Raw genomic sequence first — 16,922 nt, forward strand, 5'->3', positions numbered from 1 at the left:
CAGACTAATACAAAAAAGAACAGGTCATTAGGACACTTTTCAGGCATATGGATGTTAACCAGATTATTTTGTGTCTTTTGATCTAATGTACACTTCTTTTACATACCAAGGGGCTACTAATAAACTGTAAATAAACTGTGGCATAGAAAGTTATCATAAATCGTTAAAAGTCATGTAAAGGCCCTAAAATAAGCCCTAGCTGCATTAAAAAACACACAAAAAAATACATCACCTAACAGGCGCTGTTTTCTCTGGCGCACGTCTGCTCTGCCCTTGTTGTTAGTCTTCTGCCAGCCCTTCCTGGATTGAAGGATCAAAAGCCACCAAGAAGGGCTGGCTGTGATTGGTTTTCGAGCGCCGTTGCTCAGCCAATCAGAGCCAGCGCTCGATGAACCAACCACAGCCCTTCAATGAATAAATGAATGACTGTGATTGATTTATTGAGCGCTGGCTATGATTGGCTGAGTGCCGCTGCATTCAACCAATCAGCGGCAGCACTTCCTGGAGGCAAGGATTTTCCAATCCCTGACCAGAAGAGATGCCTGAAGACAACTGCCTGGAAGAAGACGCGGTATAGCTGACAGGTGATGTATGTGTTTTTTTTATTGTTGTTTTTAGGCAGCTAGGGCTTATTTTTAGGACAGGGCTTATATTTCAAGCATCCTCCCCCCATGCCCCACCCACCAAAGAATCCTCACACATGGAGAGAGAGAGAGAGAGAGAGAGAGAGGGGGAGATTGATTTCACACTTTCACTAGGTACTAAGAAGTACAAGCAAGCATGTAAGGGTTTAACTGCACAAGTTGTTGTGTACAGTTTTGAGCCATGCATCATATTTGCTACATTTACATGATTTAATTCATCAACAACTGTTGCATAGCACCCAAAAAGCATGAAATTGTATAAATTGTGCAGCATGACTGGTGCAACTATATTGTTGAACAACCACAATCACTGTCTAGCCCTAGACTCAAGTTAGAGAGCAATTTCAGATGTGTCTTTGTGCTGCTTTTTAATTCTTCATATTGTTTAATTCTCAATGCAGTGGCATCACTGAGCAGTCACACATGTAGTAAACTACAGACCTAAAGGTTAGTAAAGTAGTTGTCAAGTTTTGAGCAGTCACACCCCAATTTGTGGACCAAAGCAGTCATGTAACAATTGCACAACTTCTGCACCTTGGGTTGGACGTCAATCACAGTGTCCAACTAGAATTGTGTGAAATTTGCATTATACAATTTGAGAGACCTGACCTGATTGTGCAAAGCCGTCATCTACCAATGGAACAACTAGTTATGCATAGAAAAGTCGAACGGTTTTTCAACTGTTTTTAGGTAAAAATGTGAACAAAGAATTAAATGTAAGATCTGTAAGATTTGATGAATAATGAATCCTTGAAAGCCAAGATGACTTCTAAGCATTAGAGATGAGCAAGCGTACTCGTCCAAGCTTGATGCTCGTTCGAGTATTAGGGTACTCGAGATGCTCGTTACTCGAGACGAGCACCACGCGATGTTCGAGTCAATTCCATTTTCTTCCCAGAAAAGGTAGCGCCGTTTTCTGGCCAATAGAAACACAGAGAAGGCATTACAACTTCCTCCTGTGAAGTTCCAGCCCTATCCCACCCCCCTGCAGTGAGTGGCTGGGGAGATCAGGTGACACCCGAGTATCTAAACTGGGGCCGCCCGCGGCTCGCCACAGATGCACGCTGAGAGACATTAGGGAAAGTGCCGTCTTGCTGTAGCTGCTATAGGGAGAGTGTTAGGCTGTTATCTTCGTCTTGAAGAACCTCAACGGTCCTTCTTAGGGCCACATCTGACCGTGTGCAGTACTGTTGAGGCTGCTTTTAGCAGTTTTGCAATTTTTTATTTTTTTTTTGTATATCGGGCGTGCAGAGCATAGCGTCCTCAGTCTGCAGTCATTTTACTGAGTATAGGGGCAGTACTGGTGAGGCAGGGACAGTGGTACAGGGAAAGAGATATACTGGCTATATAGGCAGTGGGCTTTTTCAAAAAAATTGGAAAAAAAAAATCTTTGGGCTGCCTGTGACTGTGTTCAGTTTACTGCATGTCTGCTGGGGGTAGTAGTCGCTCATTAATACCCTAGACTGCTACTACTACTGAAATGGAACTAATACTGTGCTCCCCCTATACTGCTGCTTTGGAATTGTTACTGGGGCCTGTCTTGACTGCTACTATTACTGAAATGGGCGGTTGGGCAGCATGCTACCCAGGAGAAGTGGCAGCGGAGTTTCATGCAGGCAGTGATTGTGCTTTGTTGGAGGTAGTGTGGTGCTTAGCTAAGGTATGCCTTGCTAATGAGGGTTTTTCAGAAGTAAAAATTGTTGGGGGGGGGCACTCTTGCCGCTATTGTGGCTTAATAGCGGGACCTGGGAACTTGAGATGCAGCCCAACATGTAGCCCCTCGCCTGCCCTATCCGTTTCTGTGTCGTTCCCATCACTTTCTTGAATTTCCCAGATTTTCACAAATGAAAACCTTAGCGGAGCATAGGTCCCATACAAAAATGCTCGGGTCGCCCATTGACTTCAATGGGGTTCGTTACACGAAACGAACCCTCGAGCATCACGGGAAGTTCGACTCGAGTAACGAGCACCCGAGCATTTTGGTGCTCGCTCATCTCTACTAAGCATGTTTTATGTATGATGATTTCGATCAGCATTGGTGAACGATTGATGCTCTTCGTTGATTTAATCAGTGATTATAAAGAGCAAAACATTTGTTCCAATCCTACAAAAAGCCTCTCAGATTGATGTCACAATCATGAATATCAGCAGGTTCACCTCATTGGAGTCAAACTATATACCCAATCTCTGGCCACATATTTAAAGGAAAACTATGGTCTTAGGCCTTATTCACACGACTGTATACGTTTTTACCTTCGCCCAAATACATGAATGAAGACTTACCGTGATCAAGTTCCGATCTTAATTTTATTTTATGCCATTCACATGGACGGCCGCTGCGTATTGGCAAAAAAATACATTGCAGCGTGGAAATTCATCAGCCGCCAGAAATCCTTGGAATTACTACTAATGCTTAAATAGAGCCAGCTGCCTTCTTTTCCAAGCGTTGTACGCCATGTAACTCCCTCTTCTTCTCTTTTTTTCCGCTTCCATAGAGGTTTATGGGAACTTCCTGCATTTTTCGGCAAAAGACAGGGCAAGATTGGTCCCCAATGTGCTATTTTTCCCGGTGCTATTTTTATACGCACCCAAAAATCGGTCATGTGAATGGATACATTGGAATCCGATGCTTGACATGGTCGCGATTTTTGGGCGTTTTTTTACGCGGCTAAATAGCGGTGTGAAGAAGTGACATTTTACAGTATTACACGGTTCAATTCTACTGAAAAAAATTGAGTTTCTTTTTGAAAACTTCACTTCTCTAATTTCATGATGCCTCTATGGTTGTAGAAGAAATACAAAAGGGAAATTGGGAATTCTACTAAATTGCTGTCAGGGCAAATGAATGATACTGGCAGAATTTGGAAGAGTTAGGTTTATAAATGAGAAACACAAAATGAAATAATTTGAACTCCGTACAAAAATAGTCAAGTATTTGCAAAGCCATTGATTTTAATCTACATTTCAACTATAAAATAGTTTGTAAAATTTGTGAAGTTAGTTTATGCAACTATTTGGCTGTTAAATTCCATACAGTTTACATCGTTTCTGGCTCTGTTCCTGCTTTATTCAGGCTATACAGTAACTGATTTTCACAATTGTTGCTGTAGATCTTGATTTATTGAAGGGGTTTTCGCCTGTGAATAGGTCATCAATTACAATTGCCTGGAAAATCTATATTTGTAGGACATGGAAAAGTACAATGCCTGGAAAGCCTACAATTACCCTTCATTTCTTGATGTCCTGGAAGAGTTTCCGTCTCTGGAAGTACCGACTACGTTTTTGTTGACTCAGTTACCACCACTTAAGGCCAGGTACTACTCTATAAGTTCCTCCAACGACATGACTCCTGGAGAGATTCACCTCACCATTGGGGTTGTAAACTACAGAACTAAAGGTTAGTAAATTGGCAGTCAAGATTTGAGGCGATAAAAACCAGTTCTGCAATATTAGTTGTGGTTTTATTACTACCGTATTACACTAGAGACAGTTCTAAGAACCGTATTCTAAGTGTATGTTCACTGTGTGTGGATCCACGGCATAGATGTGCACAGCTACAGATTCTGTATGGCTTTTACAGCGGCTCCACACACCTGTATGCGCATGAACGATGTTTTTGAGATAGATTTGCATGCCTATCGGCACATAGTACTGTACCTTTTGCGCACGCAGGACCAGTTCACACATGCGCTTGACACCCTCTTTTCGTGGATTAAAAAGCTATTTAGTCTAATGAGATCCAGATGTGTTTTTTTTCACGGTTTTGCGCAGTGTTTCACTCAGCCCCTTGCTATTTGCACAACTTCCATAGACTTTAACCCTTTCCAATCCATTGTCTGACGCCTGAAGACATTATGATTTAAGGTTGTACAGCTCTGATGGGGTTCTCTTACTGTATATTGCCAGCTTCTCTGCTGTCAGAGCCTATCCAATGTGTCACCTCATGCAGTACTGGCTTTAGCCAGCAGATAGCGCTGTTGCATAATGGCAGAAAAAGAGTAAGCCCCCTAGGAAAACCACGATACAAATTAGATTGGAAAGGGTTAATGGGAGCCTTTGTTGCAGAAAGATAGAGCAGGTCCTATTTTTTTCTGCAAAACACACTCATGAGAACAAACCCATGTATATTGTACGCACACTAAAACATTCGCAAATACGGTTGCGTGAAGCTGCCCTTAGAGGCAGAAACCATGCTGAATCTGCAGAATCAGGGCAAATTTTCATCTCCCTAGAAGTATATGAATTAACATTGAATATCTCCATTTTCCGTGGCTCGGGACATTCAGCTTAGAATGGTTGTTGACAACTTTCCATTTTACAGAGAATAACCTCTATTTGCTGAAACTGGAATACTCCTTTAACATGAATTTAATAACGAGCCACTTTTTTCTGTCATTGTTAATATGAGCAGCGGACAGCTTTAGGCCCAAAGTCCACGGACAGATTATCGCTGCAGAATTCACGGCCAGATGCCCGCCGCAAATTCTGCAGCAATGCCCGTCCATAGACATGCCATGTTAAAGTATTCTTCCCTACCCACGACCGGAAATCAACTGTGATTTTCCGCTTGTGGGAAGGAATTGCAGCATGTTTTACTCTGTGCAGAAAATCGCACGAACGGCTTCCATTACTGTCAATGTAAGCCGTCCGTCCAGCAGCGAGCCGCCGCAGATCCGCGTAATCGCCGGTGTGACAGCAGCATCTTGCCCTGCATTGCTCATGTGCACCAACGTTCCGGCCAAGACTCTCGCAGCAGATCCGAGCAGGTAAGTATAGGGTCTCTGGGTCGCGCTAGGTCTGATTTCGCAGTCAGAATCCGACTCGGCCGTTGGCATGAGGCCTTAGTCTCATACTTGTGAGGGATATCTGCTGAATATTTGTTGTTATGAGCTTAAGGCCTGCTTCACATGAGCGCCGAGATATCGCCCCGAGAAAATCACAGTGATATCGCGATTATGTGTCGCTATAAAGTCGCATGTGGTGTTACAAAGTTGCACGACTTTGTAACATCACGTGCAAGGATCTTCAGGGAAGGGAGCTTGAAATATAAATAAGCTGTGATTGGTTGTGAATGACTGTGATTGGTTCATCAAGCGCTCAGTCAATCAGAGGCACCGCTTCCTGGAGGAGGGGATTTTCAAATCCCTGACCGGAAGAGATGCCCGAAGACAACTGCTAGGTATTGGACGAATATGGGAGCCAATGACAACTGCCGGAGAGGGGAGGTGGGAGGTAGTTTAGCAGTGTGCCTGCTAAACTCCCTCCCCCTTCTCTCCCACTCTCCGCCCCTTCTGGCTGTTGGAAGTTGGCGGGGTGGGGGTGGGGCTAAGCTCCACCCCTCCCATTGCTTAGCACACTAGCTCACGCCTCGTCCCACCTCCTCCCCTTGCAAAAAGTCGGCGAGGGGGAGGGAAGGGGGAGAACAGCTTAGCAGAGCTAAACTGTCTCCCCCGCCCAACGGCATTGTGGGTGCAGCATATATGCGCCGGACCCGTGCCGTGTTCTTACGGCGCTAGTGGGTGCATGTCAAAATGCCAACGGTCGTGTGAAAGAACCATATGGCAGATGAATTAAAAATACCTGTTTGACAGACAAAATGTATTGTATTACAGAATTCTCCCCATATTAAAATTATTTTGGCAAAAAATGTCATTTGTTCATCATTTAAAATAAATTTTGTTTTATTTATAGGGGGTGATGGTCCACTTCACCACGGGGTATGCAGTACGTGGTTTAATAATATCAGTGCAAATGAAATGGTTCCTTGTTTTATACGGAGGTATGGAAAGTATAGAGCAGTTTATCATCTTCAACCAATCTTCGATTTAATATGGTTTTACATAAGAGCAGAATCAGTATCCGTGCGATCAACAGTGGAAGTCCAATGGTGACTGATAGACACCTTGCTTGTGCAATGCTGCTCCATTAATCATAATTGGGCTGATGGAACCAGCCAGATACTGTTTGGCTATCCCCAACAGTCTCAGTTAAGATGAATGAGCAGGGTACAAGGAGCAGGCCCACAGCTGAGGAGACAGCCGGGTAGAGAAAGGCCTTGTCACGAGGCTCTACCATCTCCTGCCCTAGGGGTAGCTCGGAACCCAACCACGTTACTGCTGGAGGAGATCAAGGAGTAGTAACCGGGGGTTGCCTTAAGTCCAATTGTCAGTTGTGACGTGATCTCCAGATGTAATAAAGTAGTCCACACACAGGGTAACTTTCTGAACAAGAACAAGGACAGTCAATTCTCTTCATTTACTGAACACTTTTGAACTCCAGTGCAAATAAACAGTCTTTTCACAAACAATAAATGAAAGTGGTGCAGAAGGGAGAACTCCCCGGGATATTCGTCTCACTCAGTTATTTGCGAACTTCCCTTTCTTGGCAAAAACTCTCTCTCTCTACTGGCAAACACTTACTCTCCATCTCACTGTCTAGCAGGTGTTCCTTCCTTCAGCGTTCAACAGAAGCATCAAAGTCTCCTGGGTAGTATGGGCCCAGGCTGAGCACGAGGAAGTCGCTTGGCCTCCTCCATGTCCCACACACAGACCAACTTGCTGACTTGCTCCTCTCATGCTCACCCAAGCCTCCAAACTCTCACACGAACTCTACTGCATTGCATTCAGCCCAGACATATATGAAACGTGACAACAATTGACACACATGAAACAATACATTTTCCAGACAGGACAGAACACATTAATACTTTCAGTCCTGCAGTCATGAAATACACATGAATCAAATGCATTCCACAAAGAAAACACTGACAAGACAAACATATGGAGGGGCCCTACTAACTCTGGGCCACTACAAATGGAGCTACACTGAACCTTCTTGATCACTGCTCCATTCAATCTCCTGCTCAATGCGTAGGAGTGCAGTGAGGACAGGAGAGCACAGGACCACAGTTATTGAGAGTCTCAGTGGTAAGTCACTCCTATGGTGACATCCCATCATGACATTTTCATGACTTGGCAGTCTGGTTTGCCATTGACTTTCCCAGTCATCTTTTACCCCCCAGCAAGTTGGGAACTCATTTTACTGACCTTGGCAGTCAACCTTAAGCTGGCTACCTTAACCAAGCAGGATTGAACCTGCAACCTTCAGGTCGTGAGAGAGAGTTTAAAACTGCATTTCTGCTGCCTTAACACTCTTCACTACACAGGGCTCCAGTGATTAGAATAAATAGATAAAACTGCTATTATCATACCATCATTGTTTGGCCAAAACATTCTAGATAAAATGCTACGAAATAATGCTGTTTATGTCAAATAGACAATAACAAGCTATATAATCCATTCAATGAATGTAGAATTAATTAATATAATCACCAATGTAATGTATTTGTGGCTTTTATTTTCGTTTTTGTTTTTCAGAACAAACACTTTCCATCTACCAGCAAACCCCTTGTCACCATGTATTCTCATTGGTCCAGGAACTGGAATCGCCCCATTCAGAGCTTTCTGGCAGCAGAGATTGCATGACATAGAGAAAGGTATGACAAACAGGTGAAGGTCTAAGGGCTCAGTCAGGGTGTTTTTACGCGCAAATTTTTGTGCGCATAACGCATGCATTCAAAAATTCGCATGACCGAAGCAGGCAACACGCAGGAAGAACCGGACCTGGACACATTTTTCTGCACAAAAAGTGTGCTGCCCACTATTCCCTGCTGCAGCTGTGACAACTGCAGCATGGGATTCCTTGGATGTGAAACCCCTGGATTCTGTCACATCCAGGGGTTTCAGCTTTAGTCACCGGGTTCAGCGGTGGCAGCAGCGGCCCCCTGACAAACAGAGAACATACTAATCCTCTGCTACAGCTGTGGCAGAGGATTTCTTCATCTCTGTGGGAGTCCCCTTGTCACTCAACAGTGTGACAGCATTGTCACAGTGTCCAGTCACAAGGGGACTCCCCATGGAGATGAAGAAATCCTCTGCCACAGCTGTCACAGCTGTAGCAGAGGATTGCGATGTTCTCCCATTGAATTCAATGGAGTCGGCGCTACAGCCAGCTCCATTGAAAGCAATCGGCTTCTGGCAAGCCCTGCAGTGATTTTCGGGGAAGGGCTTTAAATATAAGCCCTTCCCTGAAAAATCATCCCTAAAATGTGTAAAAAATAAAAAAATATATATACTCACCTCTCTGCAGCTGCCGGGGCTCAGGCATATCTTGCCGGGTCTTCTCCTGAACTGCTGTGAAGAGCTTTCAGCAGGCAGGGATTTAAAATCCTCGCCTGCTGAAAGGGCTGCCTCTGATTGATTGGCTGAGCACTGTGACCAATCAGAGGCAGCTCCTCTTTTGAAATAAAAGAGGAGTTGCACGTGAATGTTTTTTTAAAAATGTACAGAATAGGCAATTATTAGCATTTTTTTATTGTGTTATCTACCAATTTTGTGCACTTTTCATACAAAACCCCCCTTCAGCTATGCAGCTAAGTGAGGACTGTGCTGAGAAATCCGTTTAAAAAAAAAACACCATACCATATATTAGATGTAATAGTAGTAGAAGTAAACGTTTTATGGATTTGTAATAGTGCATGGAGACACATCACCGGGCTGAGTCCCAGGAAACATGCAGCAAAAAACAAAATGTACTTCGCTAGAGCACCATAAAAATGTTATTGAACCATTTATTAATAACCTGTGAGAGTGCCAACACATGTTAAAGCCACACATTTCAGCTAGAGATAGCATTATATTGATAGCCATATAGTATTGTACACATAATGCACTGAAACACTGACAGTGCATCAGGTCTGGCTGGGAACAGGCGTGTTGTGAAGGGGAGAAGCCGTTTGCAGTACAAAATAGCTTCTCCTTACATCGGGGAATCGAGGAGCACAGGAGCTCTGGGGGACAGATCATGGGTATTATTGTATCTTGACGCCACCAGGAAGTACTAGTGGAGTCAAGATTGACAAGAGGGTGACACCCTCTGTATGTGATTGGCTGCAGAGCTGGCTGGGCTGCAGGTCCTGGCAGCCCAGTAAGGCTAGCCTGCAGCTCAATGGATTTTAATTGCAGATAGCGGCCCCCGCTGGAGGTGCAAGGGGCTTCTCCGCTGATGCCCCAGAAGGCGGCACCCCCCTAAGTGTTTTACCGGACAGCAGGGTCGGCAGCAGGGAGGCCACACCGTGGGAGCGGCAGCATCACAGACACCGTAGCAGAGCGACGAGCTAGACAGCGCCACCCTGTACAATCCGCCAAGTGCCGTTGGGACACGGCAGCAGGACTGCTCAAACAGCGGGAGCAGCACTGCTGGCAGAGGCGCCGGCAAACAGCGGGAGCAGCACCGCCATCAGAGGCGCTGGCAAACAGCGGGAGCGGCGGCTCAGGCAGAGGGATAGCTGAGCCCATGAGTGACGGAGCGGAGCAACAGGTAGAACTGACGCCAGTCCGCGGGCGAGCACAGCCAGGTGGGGTGAGGTGGGGGAGTAGTAGCACACTACGCACAGCAGCAAGGAGACAAAATCAAGCGTCTGAGGAGGGCTCAGTGAAACGACCCAGGAGGGGAACTCATGGGCTTCCTAGCACCTTCCAGGACCTGCAGCGATTCAATCGGGAGCTAGGGGTGTGACAGGGGCATTCCTCCATGGAAGCCCTGTTAAACCCCTAGCTTCCAGTGGCGTCAAGATACAATAATACCCAGATCATGGAGCAAGTATGTTTGTAAAAATCTATAAAATATAAAAAAGGTTTTATTAATAAACTGTTATGTAGAACAGTTGTGCCTGCACTAGAAAGAACAGTGCAGGTACAGCCGGAATTCCCTCTTAGCTAGCTGAAGACTGATTTCTCAGCACAGCTTTCCCCTAGCTGCACAGCTGAAGATGGGGTTTTGTACAAAAAATGTACAGAATAAGCTAATAAAACATTGCAAAAACGCTTATAATCGCCTATTCTGAACTTTTTAGAAAAAAGAATTTAAGTGCAGCTATTCTAAATATTAGCTTGTTGGCAAAATGTAAAATACTCCATAACTTCTGTCTGTCTGTGAATTACATTCAGACTACTGTTAATTTAACTGCTAGCAGGTAGATAGAAAAGTCATAAGAATCTACGGATTTCAATTGATCCCACTGCTAATGTGAGCCAGTCTCATACTACCGTGATATTATAGAATTACTGTTTTGGATATTCTGTAATATTTTCTCCAAAACAGATCTTTCTTTTTGTTGTAATTTGGCATTATAGTTGTTATAATCCAACACAGATCTTATGTGCTAATGATTATGTCGTACACTTGCATTTTTAGGTAAGAAAGTTGGCTCCATGACATTGCTGGCCGGCTGCCAGCACCCGGATGTTGATGAAATCTATAAAGATGACAAGGAATACATAAAAAGAAAAGGTGTTGTACAAGACGTGTTCACTGCTTACTCTCGACTAGCTGGACAAGCAAAGGTGAGATATATTATATATATCCCACAAGCCTAATATTAATAGCATGCATAGTTGCCACTTTTTTATTTAAAGTAAACTGCACCGAACTGTACTTGTCTCAAGCATCTATACACTAAAAGACTTATCCAGGGACACATTTTTAGTTTTAAAACAGCCACCCTGCTGTAAAAAAAACAGACTATTGATGACCTGATCTCAGGATAGGTCACCAATAGTTGATCAGTAGGGATACTGAGCGTCAGACCCTGCTTTTCAGCTGTTTGAATAGGTTGTTGCACTTGAGTAAGCACTTCAACCTCTTCTCATGCATGTGTTGTCACTTTCATCTGTCACATGATCTGACCTACAATACCAGGCATAGCCACTACACAATGTACGGCACTGTGCCTAGTTTGAACTGAAGTGACAGTGGTACTCACTTGAGCACCGCTATCGCTTCAATCAGCCGATCGGCAGGTATTTCAAGTGGTGGCCGCCAACACTATTGATGTCCTGAGGATAAGTCATCAATAGTGTAGTCTCTGAAAACCCCTTAAATTAAAGCAACCCTTTGGTTTTGGAACAAAATTCTGTCAAGGCAATACTGGTACCTTATCGTCTCTTCTTGGCCCTTCATTCCACCAGTTCCATTTTTCAAGTGGCAAAGATGACCGTCACTAGCTTTAGATTGCAAGAGCATTTGTAGTGCGTTAGTAGTGTTAGCACTACCAATGCACTGTAGCTGCTCTGTGAAGGTGGCGGTAGCCATGATGGTCACTCACAAATGAAGCACCAAATCAGCAAAATAGAGAGGCCAGAAAGAGAAGATAAACTATCAGTAAGATACTCTTCTAGCCCCAGGGCAGAATTTTGTTCCAAAACTGGAGGGTCGCTTTAAATGAATAGATTTTAATCCATTCACTGGCAATAAGAGTTGATGGCTTGAGGTCCCAGCGGTAGCACCACACCGAGCCACCTATGCCATATCCAGATCTGTCAGACATACTTTGTTCACAGTGGACCACCTGTTTAAATATGTTTATTATGTTTCATCATAGATTTGCATTATCTTAGTACTTTTTCATTATATCAGTGTATTAAGCATTATAAACCAGTTGTCATCGCTGGTTTCAATTATGTGAGAAAATATACAGTTGTGCTTTTTAATATGAATTTCTTCCCTATTTATTATGCACAGATGTACGTTCAGCACATTCTAAAAAAGAATCTTGAAGATGAAGTGTTCAGGATTCTGTGTGAAGAAGATGGCCATGTATATGTGTGCGGGCAAATTGAGATGGCCAGAGATGTGGCTACAACAATTAAACTGATTATTGCAAAGAATAAGGGTATAAATGCCGAGGAAGTGGAGCAATGGCTGACCCAGATAAAGGTATATTACACATTACTGGGTGACGTGTCCTTCACTTACAATGAGCCAAAAGTAAATGCAGAAGAAAGTACACTATTAGGGCTCATGTCCACGGGCAAAATATGATTTAAGATCCGCAGCGGATCTCCCGCATGCGGATCCGCATCCCATAGGGATGCATTGACCACCCGCGGGTAGATAAATACCCGCGGATCGTCAATAAAAGGGATTTAAAAAAAAATGGAGCATGGAAAAATCCGGACCATGCTCCATTTTCGTGCGGGTCTCCCGCGGGGACGGCTCCCGCGGGCTTCTATTGAAGCCTATGGAAGCCGTCCGGATCCGCGGGAGACCTAAAATAGGAATTTAAAGTATTTACCATCCGGCGCGGGCGGGGAAGGTCAGCTGTTCCTCACGGCCGCATCTTCCTTGCTTCGGCTCGGCGGATGTGCCCGGCGCATGCGCGCGGCACGTCGGCGACGTGCCGGCGACGTGCCGCCGGCGTCAGGAATTCATCCGCCGGCCGAAAATGAAGATCCGGCCGTGAGGAACAGCTGATCTTCTCCGCCCGCGCCGGATGGTAAATACTTTTAAATTCTTATTTTAGGCGCTCATGTCCGCGGGGCAGGAGGGACCCGCTGCAGATTCTACATGTAGAATCTGCAGCGGATCTGATTTTCCCCGTGGACATGAGGCCTTAGAGCTCAGTGAGATGAGCGTTTTTTTGCACGCACCTATGTGCACAAAAAAATAGCGCATGTATTAGAACCATTGGTTCCTTATGGCACTGGTCAGATGTCTGTCTTTAACAGGTGCAAAAAATGCGCACCTGCAATAGATTGGACATCCGTGCCTCTCATGCGCACATTGGACTTAACCAGCACGCATAAAAAATCTCCCCAGGGAATCCCCTCATCACTGAACACTGTGACAGCACTGTCATAGTCTTTAGTGATGAGGGAACACCCCACGCAGGTTAAAGAATCCAACTGTCACCAGCTGTGGCAGAGGACCGCAATGCTATCCCATTGAATTCAATGGAGCTGCCAAGGCAGCCAGATCCATCGAAAGCAGTGAGATGCTGGCAACCCCCGCAGTGATTTTCTGGGAAGGGCTTGAAATACAAAGCCTTTCCCTGAAAATAAGCCTTGGTGAAAGAGAAAAAAAAAATTAATACAACACCTAGCGGCGCTGTCTGGGTCTGGCGCGTCTTCTTTCTGTAAAGCCAGCACTGCACTAAAGCGTTTTCTTCTGGCAGGGGATTTAAATATCTGCACCAGAAGAAAACTCTGCCTCTGATTGGCTGAGTGCTGTGACCAATCAGAGAAAGCGTTTAGAAGACTCGCCGGATCCTGGACAGCTGGCTACCTGAACCAGGCAGCGATTGAACTTGAAACTTTCATGAGCGAGAACTTAGGACTGCATACTACTGCCTTAACACTCTGCAACACATGAGTGGTGCAGAGTTTTTCTGTGTACTAGAGATGCCTTATATGCCAACCACTGGAGATGACAAAGATGACAGTAGTAGGATATGGACACTATCCGTCTAGCCTGAATTGTCCACTATTGTTTGATACATGTGTGCTGTTTAGTATACGGTACTTACTCCACAGGAACTAATTGTCTAGCGAAGTACATAACAATGATACTTATCTTTTACAGCATGACATGCGTTATCATGAAGATATATTTGGGACAACAGGGGCATCAAATAAGCCAGAACAGCCCCAGGATGTAACCTCGGGGATGTATTGCTGCCATGAATTGGTTTGAACTCTTTCAAAATGCAGACTACTGCTATATGATCAAGGCGTTATTTCTTCCACCCATTGTACATCAAAACACGGACAAGTATAAAAGGAACCAATTCAAATCTGGAAGGCAAATTCCTTTGGGATTATGTTGAAGCAATATATTTCCTGCATGGACAGTATGTGGATTGGGACACAAGAAACGAACACATTAACTGTTATCAAAATGTTTTCATATTTTATTATTCAATATTGGCAATATCACTTATTTCTATACACAGTGCTGTTTAAACGTATTCTAAGTTACATAAGTTGTATTTCCTTTATAACTGGAGCAACAGAATTCTGAACCATCCAGACGTGTGAAGACTCTACAGATGACTTGTCTCCGGTGGATCTTCACTCTACATGATGCCTGTTCCCATTTGTTAAAGCATTGCAGCACTAGCCTGAACATCAGACTTGGCATTCCAGCAGCATGTCTAGAGGAGGAAAAATACGGATTTAGCATTCAGACTTATGTGTGCGCAATTGTACAATGATTTTATAGAATTGCTACTTGTGATTGGCTTTGTAATAAGCATCACTCTTTACATACAGTAGGTCTTGTATTGACAAGCAGTTGATACATTTCATCTCTGTACGGCTAGTTTCAGATAAGCGTATTAATAATAATAATAATAATCTTTATTTGTATAGCGCCAACTTATTCCGCAGCGCTTATTGTAATATGTCCGTAATTCGGATCCGTATTACGGCCGTGTTACAGATGACATTGCATTGTGTCATCTGTATTTCAGCACTATTTGATCAGTACTTGCCTCCATATATTTTATTATCTACTGGGCAAATACTGATCTCTATTTATTTACCCAATATAGAGGCAATTATGGAAAAAAGAAGTCAAGACAAATACAGTCCTATGAATAGAGTTACATTAGCTCTGTATTAGGTTCTGCAAAACATAGACCAAATAAGGAGCGAATATACACTCGTCTGAAAGCAGCCTAATACATTGAATGAATAGGGGGTTTTCAATTTGACAACACTAAGTTTTATCATATTTATAATCATATTTTATTTTTTTATAGTTGATTTAAACATTATTGTAGAGATTTTATGTATTCTAAGGCCGCCTGCAGACGCCCGGGTCGGATCCGGCTGCGAGAATTCTTGCAGCGGGACCCGACGCGAGCATCTGCAGAGAGCAGCGCGGGCACTCACCTCTCCCGCGGCCCCGACTCTTTCATGTGCGAGCCCCGCACAGAAATAATGCATGCCACAATTTGTGAGAGCTGTGGCAGGGGATTCTGCTCCCCACGAGGAGTCCCCTTGTCACTGAACACTGTGACAGTGCTATCACAGTGCTCAGTGACAAGGGGACTGCCCGCTGGGGAATTTTTTATTTTTTTTAAACATTTTTTCTTTATTAATCAACGCTTAGAAAACATTACATTACAATGTGAATAGATCATATCCTATATCAAAGGCTTGACCTTACAAGTTTCTGATTATTTTAACAGCTTACCAACATGCAGTCCTCACATTGATAAAGGAAACATAGGTTTTTCTATAAATTAAAATTTTGTGAGCACTTATACACTTATATTCTATTTTTCGGTTACTACTTAAATCGAGGAGTGCTCACCTTATATAGTGGGGGGGGGGGGAGAGATCTGAAATAGAAAGGTATATGTGGGGGGGGGAGGGAAGGGAAAGGGTGAAGGGTAGGGAAAGGACGTATGGGATAATTTAGAGTATTTCACTGTTCATCCATATAAAGTAAACAAAACATTGGCCTCTACAACTAGGCCTATAACTCAAAGATTGTTGGTCCATAAAAGGCTCCCCTAAACTGGGAATAGGCTTAACCAAGGGCTCCACATCTCTTTGTACTTTTGTATTGAGTTGTTTCTTAGGGCTATTATCTTTTCGTATATTCCATGTTCAGATATCAGTTGGATGAGCTCTTGTCGATTTGGGAGGGTCTCAGATTTCCATTTTTTGGTGATCAGATATTTCGCTCCCAGCAGTATATGTCCTGTTAGTCTCTTTAAATTAGGTATGAGACCACCGGGATCTATTAGTAGTAAAGCTACTTTTGGATTGAACGGGAGGGCGGTCCCGGATATGTCTTGGATTAGTTTAAAGGTATCCTTCCAGAATGTTAGGAGGTATGGGCAAGACCAGAAGACATGGATCAAGGAACCCTGTCCCCCACAATTTCTGCAGCAGAGATCGTTTGATAATAGATTCCTTCTTTTTAGTAAGGCTGGCGTATAGTACCATCTAGTGAGTATTTTTGTGTGGGTCTTTATCAAATTGGCTCCATGAGAGGATTGTCCAGCCCATTTAAAGGCTTTTATCCATTGGTCTATTGGTATTTCTTGACCAATGTCTTTCTCCCAGTTTAATAGGTGACACTTTTTTCCCTGTTTTAGTGTGCCTGTAAGTGTGTCGTAAAAGTTTCTGGTGATCAGTTTGTTTTGTGTGGAGTTAAGAATTGTATTTGCTATCTTTGGGATTTTAATGTCTTGCAGTTTATGTGCTTGTATGAGGGATGATATCTGGGTATATTTGAAGCCTTCAGATTCCTTTATATGATATTTCGCAGATAAGTCTTGGAAGGATAGGATGTTTTGTTTTAAAGTTAGATCAGAGATAAATGTAATTCCTGCGTTTATCCATGAAGTTAAGTTAAGGTTAGGAATTAAGTATTCAAGAGTTTTTAAAGGTATTTTTTGGGTTATGTATATAGAGTTAAAAACTC

At 43.7% G+C, this 16,922-nt stretch overlaps 1 protein-coding gene across 1 annotated transcript in view; it reads left to right on the forward strand.

Moving 5' to 3' along the window:
* The window catches only part of LOC136626491 (nitric oxide synthase, inducible-like), an 84,772-nt gene extending 70,598 nt beyond the window's left edge, over positions 1-14,174 (forward strand). Inside the window, exons 20-25 of the mRNA XM_066601550.1 lie at positions 3,831-4,041; positions 6,336-6,423; positions 8,021-8,139; positions 10,899-11,047; positions 12,225-12,419; positions 14,064-14,174. Coding sequence (XP_066457647.1) covers positions 3,831-4,041; positions 6,336-6,423; positions 8,021-8,139; positions 10,899-11,047; positions 12,225-12,419; positions 14,064-14,174 — 873 coding nt within the window. The remainder of the gene's footprint in view (positions 1-3,830; positions 4,042-6,335; positions 6,424-8,020; positions 8,140-10,898; positions 11,048-12,224; positions 12,420-14,063) is intronic.
* Positions 14,175-16,922: the final 2,748 nt, after the last annotated feature.

Source organism: Eleutherodactylus coqui, chromosome 4 (assembly GCF_035609145.1).
Source record: "Eleutherodactylus coqui strain aEleCoq1 chromosome 4, aEleCoq1.hap1, whole genome shotgun sequence".
Lineage (NCBI taxonomy): Eukaryota > Metazoa > Chordata > Amphibia > Anura > Eleutherodactylidae > Eleutherodactylus > Eleutherodactylus coqui.